This window comes from Salvelinus sp. IW2-2015, linkage group LG16 (genome assembly GCF_002910315.2).
Source record: "Salvelinus sp. IW2-2015 linkage group LG16, ASM291031v2, whole genome shotgun sequence".
NCBI classification, from domain to species: Eukaryota; Metazoa; Chordata; class Actinopteri; order Salmoniformes; family Salmonidae; genus Salvelinus; species Salvelinus sp. IW2-2015.
This window is the reverse complement of record NC_036856.1, coordinates 9,756,606-9,774,961: the sequence shown is the minus strand read 5'-3', so window position 1 is coordinate 9,774,961 and position 18,356 is coordinate 9,756,606. Positions and strand designations below refer to the sequence as shown.

Here is an 18,356-nt window from a genome sequence, read left to right as displayed (position 1 = left end):
GACAGCCATTTTCAAGTCTTGCCATAAGTTTTCAAGACAATTTAAGTCAAAACTGTAACTAGGAGCTAAAGAACACTCAATGTCYTCTTGGTTAACAACTCCAGTATAGATGTATWTTTGGCCTTGTGTTTTAGGTAGTTGTCCTGCTGAAAGGAGACCCCAGTGTCTGTTGGAAAGCAGACTGAAACAGCTTTTTCTTTAGGATTTTGCATGTGCTTAGCTCTATTCCGTACATTTAAAAAAAAGAACTCCCTAGTCCTTGCCGATGACAAGCATACCCATAATYTGATGTAGCCACAAATATGAAGACTGGTACTCAGTGAAGTGTTGCATTGGATTTTCTTAAACATAACGCTTTGTATTCAGGCCACATTTTTTTCAGTTTTACTTAAATGCCTTATTGCAAACAGGATGCATGTTTTGGAATATTTTTATTCTCTACAGGCTTCCTTCTTTTCACTCTGTCATTTACGTTKGAATTGTGGAGCAACTACAATGTTGTTCTTCAGTTTTCTTCTGTCTCAGCCATTAAACGCTGTAACTGTTTTAAAGTCACCATTGGCCTCATGGTGAAATCCCTGAGCGGTTTCCTTCCTCTCTGGCAACTTAGGCGTTAGGAAGGACGCCTGTATCTTTGTAGTGACTGGGTGTATTGATACACCATCCAAAGAGTGATTAATAACTTCATCCTGCTCAAAGGGGGTATTCAATGTCTTTTTTTCTACCAATAGGTGCCCTTCTTTGCATTTAGGCTTGCCATAACAAAGGGGTTGAATACTTAATTACTAAAGACATTACACCTTTTAATTTTTAGAAAATCTGTAGCTTTTCTAAAAACATAATTCCACGTTGACATTATGGGTTATTGTGTATAGGCCAGTGACAAAATCTAAATGTAATCAATTTTAAATTCATGCTGTAACAAATCAAAATGTGGGAAAATGGGTGTGAATACTTTCTGAAGGTACCGTACCTCAAGTCGAAGAAAATGTAGCTTTAACATTTCTCTCTATGCCACCTGCAGCTTGTTGATCACTTCTATGGGCCACATCAAATTGACCGACTTTGGCCTGTCCAGAATTGGCCTGATGAACATGACCACTAACCTTTACGAGGGTCACATGGAGAAAGACACCAGGGAGTTCATCGACAAACAGGTGAGTCTTGTCAACCGCTTAACCCTTTATTGGTCCTTTCACTATAAATACATTCAGCTCCATAATAAGGCATAGGAAAACAATATAGCGAAATGCCAGACAAGTGTTTTTGAACACATACTCACACCYGGGTCAAATGCATAGGTCAAATACTTTCAAATACTCAACCCAGTATAGGTGTACCATCTCATAACTACTGTGTAACTAAACTCCATTGTGTTACAAAAATCTGAATGCAAATGTTACAGTATAACTGAATATTATTGGTGTGGTTCTCTAGGTGTGTGGCACCCCAGAGTACATAGCCCCAGAGGTGATACTGAGACAGGGCTATGGGAAGCCGGTAGACTGGTGGGCCATGGGAGTCATCCTGTATGAGTTCCTGGTTGGATGTGTGCCCTTCTTTGGGGACACGCCCGAGGAACTCTTTGGGCAGGTTGTCAGTGGTAAGTATTCCACTGATGGAATATGTACAGTATGTAGGCTTTCTTTAATGTGGAGATCCTCTCATTAACGTGTGCTTGCTCGATGTACAGATGACATCATCTGGCCCGATGGGGATGATGCTTTACCTGCAGACGCCCAGGACATGATCACACGGCTGCTGAGGCAGAGCCCTCTGGAGCGCCTGGGGACAGGTTCGTAGACCACAAAACTACGTTCCAATGTCCATACTAGCATCCCACTTAYAATGCATGCCCTATTGCTTCATTCTAAGTGGTGCGCTAGTCTAGATATTGGAACCCGAGGCCTCATCTTTCATGTCACATCATCCTAGTCTGACGTTTTGCTGTTGGCTATTTTTCTGAGATTTGCACACGACCGTAATCGGAAAAATAAATATTMTTCTAGGAGGAGCATCTGAGGTAAAACAACACCCCTTTTTCTTACTTCTGGACTGGAARGGACTACTGCGACTGAAAGCCGAATTCATCCCTCAACTGGAAGCGGAGGACGACACCAGTTACTTTGACAGTACGGGCAGTCCTTCATAAGTGCTTTTATTAAAGACAAAGATCCATTCTTTCTATTGCTAGTATATCTCCACAGATGTAGTGATATTTTCTCTTCATGCCTGTTTAATGCTTATTGATATTTTCATTAGTCAATTGTGTTTAATGAAAACTATATGTTTTCCTGAAATACACTAAATATCCTGGTTCGGATTTTATGGTACGGTCCCTGTTCCTGAGTTCCACTCATTTTGTGTTGTCATGTTTTCAGCTCGCTTAGAGCGTTACCACCATTTGGCCTCAGATGAGGATGACGAAACCAACGATGAAGAGTCTTCCCTGGAAATCCGTCAGTTTTCTTCCTGGTCAAACCGCTTCAGCAAGGTTRGGAACGTACCTTTTKAAATATTAGAAATGTCAATAATATTAGTCGTTTGTTGAGAATTCTTTGTAAATACAATATAATGGAAAACTCCTTAAATCTGTGAAAGAGAAAAAAAGGTTTTGTTGGTGCCAAGTTCACCAAACTTGACCACCCTAGCTAATGTGGCTACTCCATGCTTRCAGGTGTACAGCAGCACAGAACATCTGGCCACACCGTCCAACCTGAGCTTCTCATCYGACCGCAGCCACAGTGAGGACAAGGAGGGCTGGGATGGGCGTTTCACACCCTCCCCAGGAGGAGACATTCAGAGACAGGAACGCCAGCACCAAGATCGCAGGGGCAGGTGAGCAGAGCCAGAATGAGTTTGTAGCTCTCTGTTTGTTAGGATTCCCTGTGTAAGAGTTAAAACACGTCTTTATCGGGCGCACCCCAAAACAGTGGGTGAAAGTGCATAAAATTATGATTAGTTCCGAAAAGTCAAGAAATGTTTGCTGAATAGGGTGTGCATAACCAATGGCTGCACACATCATAAATGACTATTTTAGCTGTAGATAGGATGTCACCATTGCCCCTTCTACTCCTAACTGACACTGCCGTTGATGCGTTGCAGCCTGCGCCCTCGGGCAATGTCCAATTCCTTCCATTCTGAGAGGGGCACCAGCCCCCTGGTGATGAGCAGCACCCACAGTCTGGAGACCATGCCCCGCTTCGCCTTCTCCACAGACGACGAAGGTGAGCTCAGTTCCAAGCCCCTCCACTCTTCTTCAAGTCTGCACAGCCTCATGGAAACCAGCAAAAATTGAAATATCACATAATATATTTAATTTCTCATGAAACATTCTTCATYAAAACAAACAGATTTGTGTGATATTGCTTTTTGTTGATAGGAGGATTCATGACCAAGCCAGGTGCAGACTAATCAAAGGGCAAACAGTCTAGGCACAAACACAGAGTTCAAGTGTATAGACTTTCTCTTTAGAGTGAGCTTCCATCCAGACCAAATTATTTGCAAAGATACTTCAGACATTGCCTAATTTGGTCAAACAAATTTGATTTGAACCCTTATTCCTGTGTATTACAGCTGAGGTGGTAGTGTCAAACCTGCATCGGATCAGGATTCGTAGCAACAGCACCGGGGCCAAACACTCTTCCCCCAGGAACCACAGAGCCCCACAACGCTTTGGAAACCAGCTGGAGACACCAGATAGACAGACACCAGACAGAACGAGGCTTGGGGGCAAAGTCCCCAAGTCTGCCTCCATCTCCGCCCTGTCTCTCATCATCACTGCAGGTCTGTGTTAGGGTTAATGCATTACAAAAGTAAATTGTTACGTAAATCAGATTACTTTTATGAGTAACTGAGGAAAGTAATGGGTTACTTTGTCAAATTGGGTAATATTATTACAGTTACTTTGTCAAACAACGCTTGCGTTACTTTCACAATCATATCTCTACCGGGCATGTTTCCATGATCTGATCCCYACTTGTTTCCTCATTTAGTTCTCGAGCGATTATAGAAAGGCAACAAGCTCACACAGTCTCARTGCTGAATTAGACATTTATCCACGTTGCTCCAAATTTCAGTGTGTTTTTGACACCCTGGGTTGACTCCTGCTGCTCTGTGGGCCCATTTTTCCAAACGTCAAATTTCTAAGTTAAGGGTTAAGTGTAGGCACTCATTCCCGAATGGTTAAGGTAAGGTTTGGGATAGGGTTAAAACAAAACATGTAAAACCAGTGTCCACGACTGGGATCAAACACACAACCTTCTGATCCAGAGTCATGGGATAACACTTATCCACCACCTCTGTCCACAGCACCCTAGCAAAACACAAGTCTACTTGATGGTAATAGTGCTCACTGTTGCCCCTAGTGGACAGTTTTGAAGGCATTTCCCGACGACCTCGGGACATGGATAGACGTCAATCTTGAACGCTCTCTCTGGTTTGGAGAAATGTCATGACAGTTGCTGTACATAGAAATATATAGAGGGCGCACCTCTGATCTTTGCCATTGGTCACTTCTGTGAAAACAAAGCCCATAGAGGGCTTTCCCYTGTAGTGGCAAGTGTGCCCTCTATACATTTCTATGGGTCTGTGTATGTGTGGTCCTTAACCAGAACTGGCGGCTCGAGAGAACGATTTTGAATGAAAAGATAGGAAATCTGTACTGATGTTTTGCTTACAGTACATATGGCTTGTAGACTAGCACAGGAAAGCAGCGCCACAGATGCAAGGAGAAACTAGTGATCAAACCTGAGTTAGTAAATAGCCTATCTCTGTCAGTACACACGGCCTTGTTTGCTCCTACAGAATTTTCTCATGAAAGTAACGCAAAGTAATATAACACCAATACTTTCCTCACAAACGAATATTGTAAAGTAATCTGTGGACATTGGAGTTAAGATCAGAACGAATGGTGATTGGCCACTGTGGGTGAAAATCCAGCACTTGAAGGAAGAGGAAATTAGGAATATATGTATAAATATTTAGCTACAGGTACTGTAGATGTGAGCAAAATATCTGTAAGTAGAAGTATTGCTGTCCGTTAGTTTACTCCAGTTAGGGTAGGGATGGTAGTAGGGTAACCAAAATCATGGGCATTAATATGAGTTGGTCCCCCCTTTGCTGCTATAACAGCCTCCAATCTTCTGGGAAGGCTTTCTACTAGATGTTGGAATATTGCTGCAGGGACTTGCTATCATTCAGCCATGAGCATTAGTGAGGTTGGACGATTAGGCCTGMATTGCAGTCTGCATTCCAATTTAATCCCGAYGGTGTTCGATGGGGTTGAGGATCAGGGCTCTGTGCAGGCCAGTTAAGTTCTTCCACACCGATCTCAACAAGCCATTTCTGTATGGGCCTTACTTTGTGCACAGAGGATTGTCATGCTGGAACAGGAAAGGGCCTTCCCCAAACTGCACAGAATCGTCTAGAATGTCATTGTATGCTGTTGCGTTAAGATTTCCCTTCACTGGAACTAAGGGGCCCGAACCATGAAAAACATACCCAGACTATTATTCCTCCTCCGCCAAACTTTACATTTGGCATTATGCATTGTGACAGGTAGCGTTCTCCTGGCATCRGCCTAACCCAGATTAGTCAGTCACATTGCCAGATGGTGAAGCGTGATTCATCACTCCAGAGAACGCGTTTCCACTGCTCCAGAGTCKAATGGTGGCGAGCTTTACACCATTCCAGGCGACGCTTGGCATTGTGCATGGTGATATTAGGCTTGTGTGCGGCTGCTCGGCCATGGAAATCCATTTCATGAAGCTCCTGAAGAACAGTTAATGTGATGACGTTGCTTCCAGAGGCAGTTTGGGACTCAGTAGTGAGTGTTGCAACCGAGGACAGGAGATTTTTACGTGCGAAGCGGTTCAGCACTCTGTGGTCCTGTTCTGTGAGCTTGTGTGGCCTACCACTTRGCGGCTGAGCCGTTGTTGCTCCTAGAGGTTTCCACTTCAAAATAACAGCACTTACAGTTGACCAGGGCAGCTCTAGCAGGGCAGAATGTTGACGAACTGACTTGTTGGAAAGGTGGCATCCTTTGACYATGCCACGCTGAAAGTCACTGAGCTCTTCAGTAAGGCCATTATACTGRTAATGTTTGTCTATGGAGATTACATGGCTGTGTGTTCGATTTTATGCAGCTGTCAGCAACGTGTGTGGCTGTAATAGCCGAATCCACTAATTTGAAGGGGTGTCCACATGCTTTTGTATATATAGTGTAAGTTCGTCATACAGGGTTACTAGTGCCAAGCAGGCAAATATCGCTGAATAGGGTGTGGTATGGCAGGTGTGTTTGCACAGAGCTAATGGCTATTAAGTTGATTGTAAATGCTAAACAAGAGCAGGCCCTTGTTCTAAATTCAACCATTGCCCCATGCRTTTTCTCATTTCCTGAACTTGAACTCATCCTTTGTGTACCATTTCAGATGATATGCCCGGCGGCCTCCAGCCCAGCCCCATCTCTTCGCGCTCGCTCTCCTCCAATCATTCGTCCCGCGATTCGTCCCCCAGCCGCGACCTGTCGCTTAGCCTCAGAAGCCTGCGGCCACCCATCGTCATCCACAGCTCAGGGAAGAAATACGGCTTCACCATGCAGGCCATCCGCGTCTACATGGGCGACAGCGACATTTACACTGTGCACCACATGGTCTCGGTGAGTGCCCCTTTGCTATCCTGCTCCAGAATTAGCCAATAATGACGTAATAAAAGGCGGCATCACCCCACAAAGACTGAGGAATTGTGATAATTTAAAAAACACTGTTTGTTTTACAGAGTGTGGAAGATGGCAGCCCAGCCCACGAGGCAGGACTGAGGGCTGGTGACCTCATCACTCATGTGAATGGAGAGTCCGTGCAGGGTCTGGTTCACACAGAGATGATGGAGCTGCTTCTGAAGGTCCATAAAACAATACACACCCTAGAGCCTATACCTATTGTCAACCTATAACAACACTGTTGGCGAGATATAAGAACCAATGCTTCATAGTTTTTTTGTGAAACACCAACAGAGTGGCGGCAAGGTGGCCCTTCAGACTACTGCATTTGAGAACACGTCTATCAAGGTTGGGCCAGCTCGAAAGACCAGCCACAAGGGAAAGATGGCAAGACGCAGCAAGAAAAGCAAAAGAAGGGACAATCAGGACAGGTGAGGGAAAATATTTAGATTTGTTTTTGTGCTAATTTATTTTGATGGAATATTGTTGCCGTATTGCCATTGTTATGATATATTAACCTGGTGGGGGTTGATACTGTATCAAAACATTTATATAAGTACATACAGCAAGAGTCACTATTACAAATCGAGTCAAATTGTRACATGCTTCGTAAGCAACAGGTGTAGACTAACAGAAACATGCTTACCCACGGGCCCTTCCCAACAATGCAGAGAGAAATAATAGAAAAGTATTTGCGTAATAATAAATACACAATGAGTAACGATAACTTGGCTATATACACGAGGTACCAGTACCGAGTCAATGTGCAAGGGTACAAAGTAATTGAGCTATATATGTACATTTAACTAGGAATAAAGTGACAGATAATAAACAGTAGCAGCAGTGTATGTGACGAGTCCAAAAAGTTCATGCAAAAAGGGTCAATGCAGATAGTCCGAGTCGCAATTTGGTTAACTTTTTAACTAACTATTTAGTAGTCTTATGGCTTGGGGGTAGAAGCTGTTCAGGGTCCTGTTGGTTCCAGACTTGGTGCACCGGTACTGCTTGCCGTACGGTAGCAGAGAGAACAGTCTATGAATTGATTGGCTGGAGTCTTTAGGGCCTTCCTCTGACATTGCCTAGTATAGTGGTCCTGGATGGCTGGAAGCTCGGCCCCAGTGATGTACTGGTCCATACGCACTACCCTCTGTATCGCCCTGCGGTCGGATGCCAAGCAGTTGCCTCTTCAACCGATCGCTGCCTGCACCTGCACGCCTGTCCAACATCACTACTCTGGACGGCTCTGACTTAGAATATGTGGACAACTACAAATACCTAGGTGTCTGGTTAGACTGTAAACTCTCCTTCCAGACTCACATCAAACATCTCCAATCCAAAGTTAAATCTAGAATTGGCTTCCTATTCCGCAACAAAGCATCCTTCACTCATGCTGCCAAACATACCCTTGTAAAACTGACCATTCTACCAATCCTCGACTTCGGTGATGTCATTTACAAAATAGCCTCCAAACCCACTCAATAAATTGGATGCAGTCTATCACAGTGCCATCCGTTTTGTCACCAAAGCACCATATACTACCCACCACTGCGACCTGTACACTCTCGTTGGCTGGCCCTCGCTTCATACTCGTCGCCAAACCCACTGGCTCCAGGTCATCTACAAGACCCTGCTAGGTAAAGTCCCCCCTTATCTCAGCTCGCTGGTCACCATAGCAGCACCCACTGTTAGCACGCGCTCCAGCAGGTATATCTCTCTGGTCACCCCCAAAACCAATTTCATCTTTTGGCCGCCTCTCCTTCCAGTTCTCTGCTGCCAATGACTGGAACGAACTACAAAAATCTCTGAAACTGTAAACACTTATCTCCCTCACTAGCTTTAAGCACCAGCTGTCAGAGCAGCTCATAGATTACTGCACCTGCACCTCTTTCCCTACTGTATTTATTTATTTTGCTCCTTTGCACCCCATTATTTCTATCTCTACTTTGCACATTCTTCCACTGCAAATCAACCATTCCAGTGTTTTACTTGCTATATTGTATATACTTCGCCACCATGGCCTTTTTTTGCCTTTACCTCCCTTATCTCACCTCACTTGCTCACATTAGAATAGACTTATTTTTTAAAATAGACTTATTTTTCTACTGTATTATTGACTGTATGTTTGTTTTACTCCATGTGTTGTTGTATGTGTCGAACTGCTTTGCTTTCTCTTGGCCAGGTCGCAATTGTAAATGAGAACGTGTTCTCAACTTGCCTACCTGGTTAAATAAAGGTGAAATAAAAATAAAATAAAAATACCAAGCGGGGACGCAGCCAGTCAAGATGCTCTCAATGGTGCAGCTGTGTAACCTTTTTTGAGGATGTTAGTGCCCATTCCAAATCTTTTCAATCTCCTGATGGGTAAGAGGCATGTGTTAGTGTGTGGACCATGATAGATACTTAGTGATGTGGACACAGAGGAACTTGACGCCCGTCGACGTGAATCTCCCCCCAGTGTTCAATCGAGGTCACTACACACTACCGCATGGATGACACCAAACTGCATACCTCACCAGTGTTGCCTTTTTTCAAAATGGAGCTAGAAATCTAAGCCTTGACTTTAGGTTAAGAAACGTAAGGTATATTGTAGAAGACCTCCTTAATGCACAGAGTATTCCCTCTCATTTGTATAACTCTACTGTCATCGTGAAACAAGTTGACCTAACCCCYATCAATTAGAAAACAAAATTATCCTCAATGAGAAATTTGTTTTACCGCATACATTTTCAGYAAAAAAACTCCCGGGCTGTGAATCACGTACTATAATAATAATGTTATGGCTCTATTTACCCTTCGCAACCCCTTCATAGCCCTTCATAACTCTTTGTAACCACTGACTGAGCTAGGCGGCGGAGCATCCTGAAGAAGCTATCCAAGCAGAGCACGGTGATTCACAGCAGCCGCAGCTTCAACTCTGGACTGCAGCACCACTCTGTGTCGTCCAGCGAGAGCCTGCCAGGCTCCCCCACACACAGCCTGTCACCTGGCCCCTCCACCCCCTGCCGCAGTCCTGCCCCCGACCACCAGGCTGCAGGTAAGACAAGGCCCACGCTCCTGCAGCAATGTTGCTACTAACACTGTAACTATGACTACTACTATGGCTACAGTCACTACTGTATTACTAGGCTACTACTAAAACTACTACTGTTACCACTAACTTAAGCTTTTATCTCCCCATTTTGCTTTCCATATGTCTTAGTCCATGACAATGCAATAGCCCCTTTTGAGGTGGATCGTAAACTTACTTTGTATTTACCTCTCCCTCAGACACAAACTCTCCACAGAGCACTTCTCCCTGCTCCAGCTCTCCCAGCTCCCCGGCTGCACACATCCGGCCCAGCTCCCTGCACGGCCTGGGCTCCAAGCTGAGTATCCAGCGTTACACCAAGGTGGGTCGCCGCAAGTCCACCAGCAGCATCCCCCCATCCCCCCTGGCCTGCAACTCCTCTCCCCAGCCTCTGTCACCCCAGCGCTCCCCTTCTCCCCTCCCTGGCATCACCAAGACCTTCCACACAGTCCGTGGCAAGACTCTGTCGCCCCCAACCATTGTCCGCCATTGTGTGCGCCCCCGCAGCGCAGAGCCGCCCCGCTCTCCCCTCCTAAAGAGGGTGCAGTCGGCTGAGAGGCTCTCCAGCGCCTACCACGTTGACAAGAAGTCGTACCCCCACCGCAGGCACACGTTGGAGGTGCCTTTCCAGGGCGAGGGGGAGGACGTGGAGGTGGAGGGGGTCTGCGGCGGGGGGGTCTCCTACCTTGGGGACCACGGGAGGCTGCTGGGGGGTTACGGGGGCTGCCAGCGGCTGAGGGACTGGGCGGCAGAGCGTTCAGAGCAATTGGTGGTGATGAGGAAGCTCAACCTTTCGGAACGCCGTGACTCCTTCAAGAAGCAGGAGGCGGTGCAGGAGGTGAGCTTTGACGAGTCTGACGACCAGAAGACAAGCCCCACGTTCACCGTGATGCTCACTGCCCCTGGAGCCAACCGGCTCCAGCAGAGGGCAGCCTCCTGGACGCCTATGTCCCAACCCAGCGAGGAGGTGACTGAGGTGAAACGCTTCACCCTGGTGCCTCAGATTGCTGTGCAGGGCTCAACGGAGAGTGAAGAGCAGGACGACTGGGAGCCGTGCTCAGACGGAGAGGAGGAGGACGGCGGCAAGAGACAGGAGCCCGAATCTACCGATAACAACATTGGCACACAGCAGCTTGTTAAGGATGTCTCTCTCACGGTGAACGTCTCCAGTAAGGCACCAGAAGCGACAGCTGCTTTGCACAAAGACTGCCTCTGATAAGGTTGGGGATACCGCAATAGACTCTAGCCCCCAGAAAGGGAAGCTAAGGAAGTGACATTTCCTTGAATCATTTCATGCAGCACATATCTTCCAAGGATGCACCTTGACACTCTCACTGTTGAAGGAAGGAAATGTTTGGGCAACAGAGTGTTTCCCCTCCGAAGGAACTCAAACGAATCGCGACATTGATTTTGTTTTGTAGATTTCACTTGATCCAGGATATTGTTTTATAAATATGTAACACAAGGAAATAGATTGCACTTTATTTCCTGGGTTTATTTATTACTTTTATAAGCTAAGTGGATTTTTGGGGCCAAAAAAGGAAAATGTTAAATTGATAGTGGCTAGCCAAGGTTAAATCATGTTTTGTGTCCATATATTTTGTTGTTATGTCTATTTTTAAACATGCTACAGAGTAGTTGCTAATAGTAGTTCAAAGAAGTGAGTAGTTTGAGAGGAATTCATTTTTTACACATTCATGTTTTGATTTAGGCTCGTGTGCTGTGACTTAGTGATGCTTTTGTGTAATCTCAGCCAGTAGTTTTGAAAGTGGTGCTAATTACAGTGCATTCGTAAAGTATTCAGACCCCTTGTCTTTTTCCACATTTTGTTACGTTACACACTTATTCAAAAATGTATTTAATCGTTTTTTCCCTCATCTACACACAATACCCCATAATGACAAAGCAAAAACTGTTGTTTTAAAAAACTTTTTTTTGCAAATGTATTAAAAATAAAAAACAGATACCTTATTAAGATAAGTATTAAAACTCTTTGCTATGAGACTCAAAATTGAGCTCAGGTGCATCCTGTTTCCATTGATCATCCTTGAAATGTTTCTACAAATTGATTGGAGTCCACCTGTGGTAAATTGAATTAATTGGACATAATTTGGAAAGGCACACACCTGTCTATATAAGGTCTCACAGTTGACAGTGCAAGTCAGAGCAAAAACCAAGCCATGAGGTCGAAGGAATTGTCCTAAGAGCTCCAACACAGAATTGTGTCTAGGCACAGATCTGGGGAAGGGTATCAAAAAATGTCTGCAGCATTGAAGGCCCCCAAGAACACAGGGGCCTCCATCATTCTTAAATGGAAGAAGTTTGGAACCACCAAGACTCTTCCTGAGCAATCGGGGAAGAATGGCCTTAGTCAGGGAGGTGACCAAGAACCCGATGGTCACTCTGACAGGGCTCCAGAGTTCCTCTGTGGAGATGGGAGAACCTTCCAGAAGGACAACCATCTCTGTAGCACTCCACCAATCAGGCCTTTATGGTAGAGCGGCCAGACAGAAGCCACTCCTCAGTAAAAGGCACATGACAGCCCGCTTGGTGTTTGCCAAAAGGCAACTAAAGGACTCTCAGACCATGAGAAAAAAGATTCTCTGGTCTGATGAAACCAAGATTGAACTCTTTGGCCTGAATACCAAGCGTCACGTCTGGAGGAAACCTGGCACCATCCCTACGGTGAAGCATGGTGGTGGCGTTTTTCAGTGGCAGGGAGTGGGAGACTAGTCAGAATCGAGGGAAAGATGAACAGAGCAAAGTACAGAGAAATCCTTGATGATAACCTGCTCCAATGACCCCAAGCACACAGCCAAGACAACGCAGGAGTGGCTTCAGGACAGGTCTCTTAATGTCCTTGAGTGACCCAGCCAGAGCCCAGACTTGGACCCGATCGAACATCTGTGGAGAGAAAATAGCTGTGCAGGCCCCCCCCCCCCCCCCCCCCTCCAACTTCACAGAGCTCGAGAGGATCTGCAGAGAAGAATGGGAGAAACTCCCCAAATACAGGTGTGCCAAGCTTGTAGGGTCATACCCAAGAAGAATCGAGGCTGTAATCGCTGCCAAAGATGTTTCAACAAATTATTGAGTAAAGGGTCTGAATACTAATGTAAAATATGATATCAATTTTGTTATTCTTTATATATTTGCAAAAATATCTAAACCTTTTTTTGCATTGTCATTATGGTGTAATGTGTGTAGATTGAACTATTTAATTCATTTTAGAATAAGGCTGTAACGTAACAAAATGTGGAAAAGGTCAAGGGGTCTGAATACTTTCCGAATGCACTGTGGCTKGGTCAGGTTTTGGTTGATGTGAAGTCATTGTATTACTAACAAATGGTATTAGCTGCCATGAAACAGATTTGTTTTGTTTTTGTTCTCTTAACCCATATCTTATTGAATGAGGGCCTTTCTTGTTTGACAAATAGCTCCTATTCCCTTGTTTGCAGGCTTGATAGTAGCAGGAAAATGCAGTCCCCTTTACAAATGCTTCAATTATTTTGCTAGTTTATATTTCTAAGCATTTTTACCCAAATCTCAAAGAGGGTATTTCTTCCAATCTTATTTAACATATAAATTAAAGCCAGGTTTGGTTCGTTTTGAAACCTGTTGATTATATTGCACAATATTTTGTCATAACCTCATCATGTTTGTTCATCCCGACCTCATCCACTTCTGGGTTTCCTGGTTCCTCTGTACTGATTCTCATGGACAACAGGGTTTATACCCACTTGATTTCGCTGAAATCATGGTAGCATGGCAATTTGAGCTTGCTGCCAATGCTTGTACTACTAAAGCATAGAACTTTAATCCTATCAAATGCTGTCACCTAATCTCTGTCACAGAGGCAATTGTTGACAGGATATTGTTTTGATAAGACACAAATAGATAGTTTTGCTCTCAAACCTGTTTTAGGCTACATCCTAGAATTCAGCTGTCCAGGTGACACCACCAAGCTAAAGATAAACAGTTCAAGCTTTCCACAAGATCCGCTAGCATATTTTCAAATGATACTAAAATGCAGCTGTTGACCTTTATCTACATATTATACTCCGATTTGAGCACAATGACTAGTGTGCGTGTAAATGTCCATGCGTAAGAAACCCATTCCTCTTTCATCTTCTTCTTCAGTGTGTTGATGTTTACATTGTGGTGAAGTGCACTAAGGAAAATGTATATTTTGACATGAATTTTGTAAACGATATAAGGAAGAGGCAACAATGGAGGAGCGTGACATACCTTCAGTCAGAACCCAGGGCTTAGATATTAGGAACAGATMATCGTTTTATGTCTTTGTACTGTACATGTATTTATGTATGTATTTTGATATCGGAGTCTTAATGCCATATGCATTATTATTATACTTAATAGTATTATATTTTAGAGTATACCAACATACCAGTTGCACAAGTGATGTGAACAACAATGGCTGTAAAAATGTGCCTCAAGGATGAAGCTTGTTGGGGAATCACATCATTGTTGCAAAAMGAGTTATGTTGTGTTGAACACCATCATTTTGGGCCTTTTATACACTACAGTAGTTCTGAAGGTTGATATTGTGTTAAATTTTACTTGCTGTTATGTAACTGTCTGTACATATCAAAAGTTGGCGGTGGGAGGGGGTTCTTTCAGAGTCTCAACAGATCCTCAAAAGAGGTCTATATTTTCAGATTTGATGAACTACTCAGAAGTCAGTGGTGGTGAAATGAAATTATACCCAGGACACGCTATCTCGCGGAGCCGGTCAGAATTGTTTACAATGAACATGCTATGTACAATTTCAACAAATGGTATTTTGTAATCCTGTATTTCTATGTACTGTGTAGGTATTGTATTGCAGTCTGTGCATTTCAACACTACACCGTTTTAAAGGCTTTACTCAAGTACCTTTTTGGAACTGTAAAACTTCTGAACTGTTCTATAAGAATACAGTATGATGCATTTTCTCTTGTTTACGCCTTTGTTAGATGCATGCTGCATGAGACAAGGACACATAATACTTGATTGCATGGTACTCTGGGTTTATATAGCCCATGCTGGGGTTTCTACAGTGTGTCTAATAGAGCATTTGTGTGCAAAGTCAACTTTTGCACTTCCCTCTGACTCCTACTCATCATACCCTGAACCACAAATAGACAACTGGTCTGTTTTCCTAATAGTTGTAGGTCTTTTTCTGTGTGTGCTGGGATGAAATCTTCCACTCTCGGGATGTGTATGTCTAATGTTTTTCACTTTCTCACCACTGCGCGGTAAAGAATCTCTTTCGTCATCTACGTCATAAGGGGTGCATGTGGTTCATCAAGGGCTGGGAGTGAAGCTTAGACGGTTAGGCTATGCATAGCCCATACAGTGGTTTGTCTCTCTTGCATTTAACACTCATTTAAAAAATAAATTAAAAAATAAATAAAAATAAAATGGTCTGCTATCGAACGCCTCTATGTCAACTTAGTTGTAGACAAGGGTACCTGTACACATTGTCACACACTTACAGGGTCAAATGGACACACATGCAAAAACATGTCCACATTCATTCTTTCCCTTTGTTTGATTCTGTGATTGAGTTAGAAATACTGGAGGTACAGTGCTAATGTCCATTTTATGTGAATATGGAGAGTATGATGGTGTTCATATTTGTTTTATTCGAAGCCAGTTTTGTCTGACTAGTTTTTCTTTTTGTGGTTCTAACTGTATGGCCTAGCGCTCTATTCAAACAAAAGCAAATGTTGAGTAAATAGATGGCTAGGATGTGAATATGCCTACGGTTGGGTTGGACTATTGAATGTATTTGCCGAGAAGTGTTTGTGTACCTGAGAATCCTAACAATTTTGCAGGCTCACATCACTTTGCCTTGTTTGAACATCTGTCTGCTTTTGTTTGAGTAGGGATGCCGGCCATCCTTGGTACAAGTGTCCAGATGGATCTATTTTGTGTTTTTACTTGATGTTTCCAAACGGTTTTATAATAAATTGTTTCCGTATGGCATTTGATATTGAAGGCACACATTGTCCTATCTTTTGTTTAAGAAGATCTTTTGAACTGGTGGGTGTTCAGCAAGCTTCATACAACACAAGTTTAGCTGGTATGACCAAAAGTATGGAGCTGCAGCCCTGCAGCAGCCTGTGACGAAACTAGCCAGTCACTAAAAGCAATACTATCGCCATCTACTGGCTGTGTTTAATCCCTACCACATATTTGTGAACTCCTTTTCTTTCCTAGATTCCTTTTCTCCTTTACTAGCGCCCTTTCATTATCTCCTTTTCTCGCTCCCTTCCTTTCCTCCCTACTTGCCGTGGTTAATCCCTACCACATGTATGAACTCCTTTTTGTTCCTAGATTCCCATTCCTTTCCTCATTTCCTAGCTTCCTTTCCTCCTTTTGCTAACTTCCTTTCTTTCCCTACCTCCATTTCCTATCTCCGTTTCCTTAATTCTTTTCCTAGCTAATTTCATCCTTTCCTAGCTCCCTTTCCTTTTATTAATATTCTTTCCTAGTTTCCTTTCATCTCTCCCGTTCCTTGCTCCCTTTCTTTTCCTCCTTTCTTAGCTTCCTTTCCATCTTTCCTAGCTTCCTTCCCTATCTCCTTTTCTTATTTCATGTCCTTATTTCCTTTCCTAGATCATTTTCCTTTCCTCTCTACTGGCCATGGTTAGATGTCACATTTGGGGAAGCTAAGAATTTATCCTACCATTTCTACCGATCTGCGTGCCAGTTATGATTTCACAGTTTAATTTCAATAATAACGTTTTCGTTTCTCAAAATCATTGTCACATGGTTACAAAAATGACTGAGAAGCTCAGCTTATTAGTAGTGGTGGTCAGAAATCAGACATCCCCAAATGGGCACTTTCCGACGGCACTCCAACATTACCAGGACAGAGAAACGAACCAGACACATGCTCATTGCTCATATGGGGTGTGATTCCAGACAGAGTTAAGCATGTGTAAATGGAACGTAATTCCCTTTGTATGCTCTTCTCTCTCAATGCTTATTGTGAGCTTGAATTTAAGCATGAGAATAGCATGCTGTTCACCTGCTATTCGTTTTGACTGGAGATCTAATACATTAAGGTGTGGCTACAGATACTGTACACTGACCTTGACTTAATTCCCTTATAATTCCACCTTCTTTACGCGCAAGGAAGTCAAAAATAAGGTCTAGCGAACCGAATGGAAAAAGCATCTATATTATTTTTTACGATAACAGCTATGTAAATGAGTAATCAGTTTGGATAAGGGAATTGTAAATATAAACGACACTTGTTTTTAGATACATTTTACCTTATAATCCCTGGAGACAAATGTGAAACCAGTCATATGGCAGCAAACGGAAGCATATAAACGTATCAACTTTCCAAGAGTAATGTTTATGAAATACTGTGCCATTATGCCGAATTTAAATTTTAACGTTTTAATTATCGGCTACCCCGACTTTCCCTGTTTCCTATTTCTATCAAGGTAGATATTCAGTATCGATTGTCAGTAGGCCTAATAACCACACATATCCAACTGCCAATTTACTTTGTTCGCTTCAGTTGGTTTAGCCTAGATTATTATTCCATTTAATTACATTGTTTTCTTTACTTTCATTTGCTTCCTCTGTAAACGCGGTCACGGCCATGTGGTTGTTGCTGATGATCATTAGTAACAGTTGATCATATAAAAAAAAGACATGTAGGCTAATTTAAATCATTACTGAGCCGATCGCAGACCAAGCCGAGTGTGAACCCTACGCGTGCCGCAATACTTCGCTGTCATTACACAGTTCCAGGGTTAGTACAGGCAATAGAGCAGGGTATAGAGCGGTAGGTTTGTCATACACGGAAGACACTATTATAATTATATTTACGCTAATCTTCCAACATTAAGACCTTTATTTATGTATTTTAGCAGTCCCGTTGAGACCAAGGACTCTTGCAACTCACAATTACACCGAAATCCCAATCACGGCATTATAGTGGTGCAGTGCTAGAGGCGTCACTACAGACCCTGGTTCGATCCTGGGCGCACAATTGGCCCAGCGTCGTACGGGTTAGGGGAGGGTTTGGCCAGGGTAGGCCGTCATTGTAAATAAGAATTTGTTCTTAACAGTAAAACAAACAAACAGTTAAGTACATTAAAAAAATAAAAAATAAAAAAGCCATAGTCTAGGACCGGAAGAAACGGAGGTGAGGTGAGGAAACATGGAAACAAATGCAGCTGAAATGAGACATTCCTTCTCCACTAGCGAGTCATCAGGCAAATGACAGTTCCCTGGATGGGTTCAGAAGGTAAGGGGTCAACGTCAAGAGACCAGMTTGCTCCCAAGGGAGGTGGTGGCGGCCTTCTCCCTCTCCTGTAGGAGACAGCGAGACCGAGAGAAAGAGGCAGGGGTGGTTTAGGATTTCAGAAAGCATAGCAGTCGTCATCTGAGCTCTCATTAATGACTTCTATCTTCATTTGAGTTCTCATCTACAGAGTCATCAAAAATATCCCCTTCTCCCAGAATGAGCTTGTGGTAGGTATTCCTGGTGTTGACTTCGTCTTGTATCAGGTCACTCAATCTTCTCTTCAGGTGGCAGAGAAGGCT

General features: G+C 43.5%; 1 protein-coding gene across 1 annotated transcript in view; it reads left to right on the top strand.

The window, feature by feature from the left end:
- mast3b (microtubule associated serine/threonine kinase 3b) overlaps nt 1-15,789 on the top strand; it is a 59,607-nt gene extending 43,818 nt beyond the window's left edge. The window contains 14 exon segments of the mRNA XM_024004336.2: nt 1,025-1,157; nt 1,438-1,603; nt 1,694-1,795; nt 2,010-2,132; nt 2,382-2,494; nt 2,678-2,838; nt 3,106-3,227; nt 3,577-3,786; nt 6,432-6,658; nt 6,778-6,900; nt 7,013-7,149; nt 9,565-9,752; nt 9,986-10,991; nt 10,993-15,789. Of these exon segments, the coding sequence (XP_023860104.2) occupies nt 1,025-1,157; nt 1,438-1,603; nt 1,694-1,795; nt 2,010-2,132; nt 2,382-2,494; nt 2,678-2,838; nt 3,106-3,227; nt 3,577-3,786; nt 6,432-6,658; nt 6,778-6,900; nt 7,013-7,149; nt 9,565-9,752; nt 9,986-10,991; nt 10,993-11,059 (2,878 nt within the window). The 3' untranslated portion in view covers nt 11,060-15,789.
- Nucleotides 15,790-18,356: the final 2,567 nt, after the last annotated feature.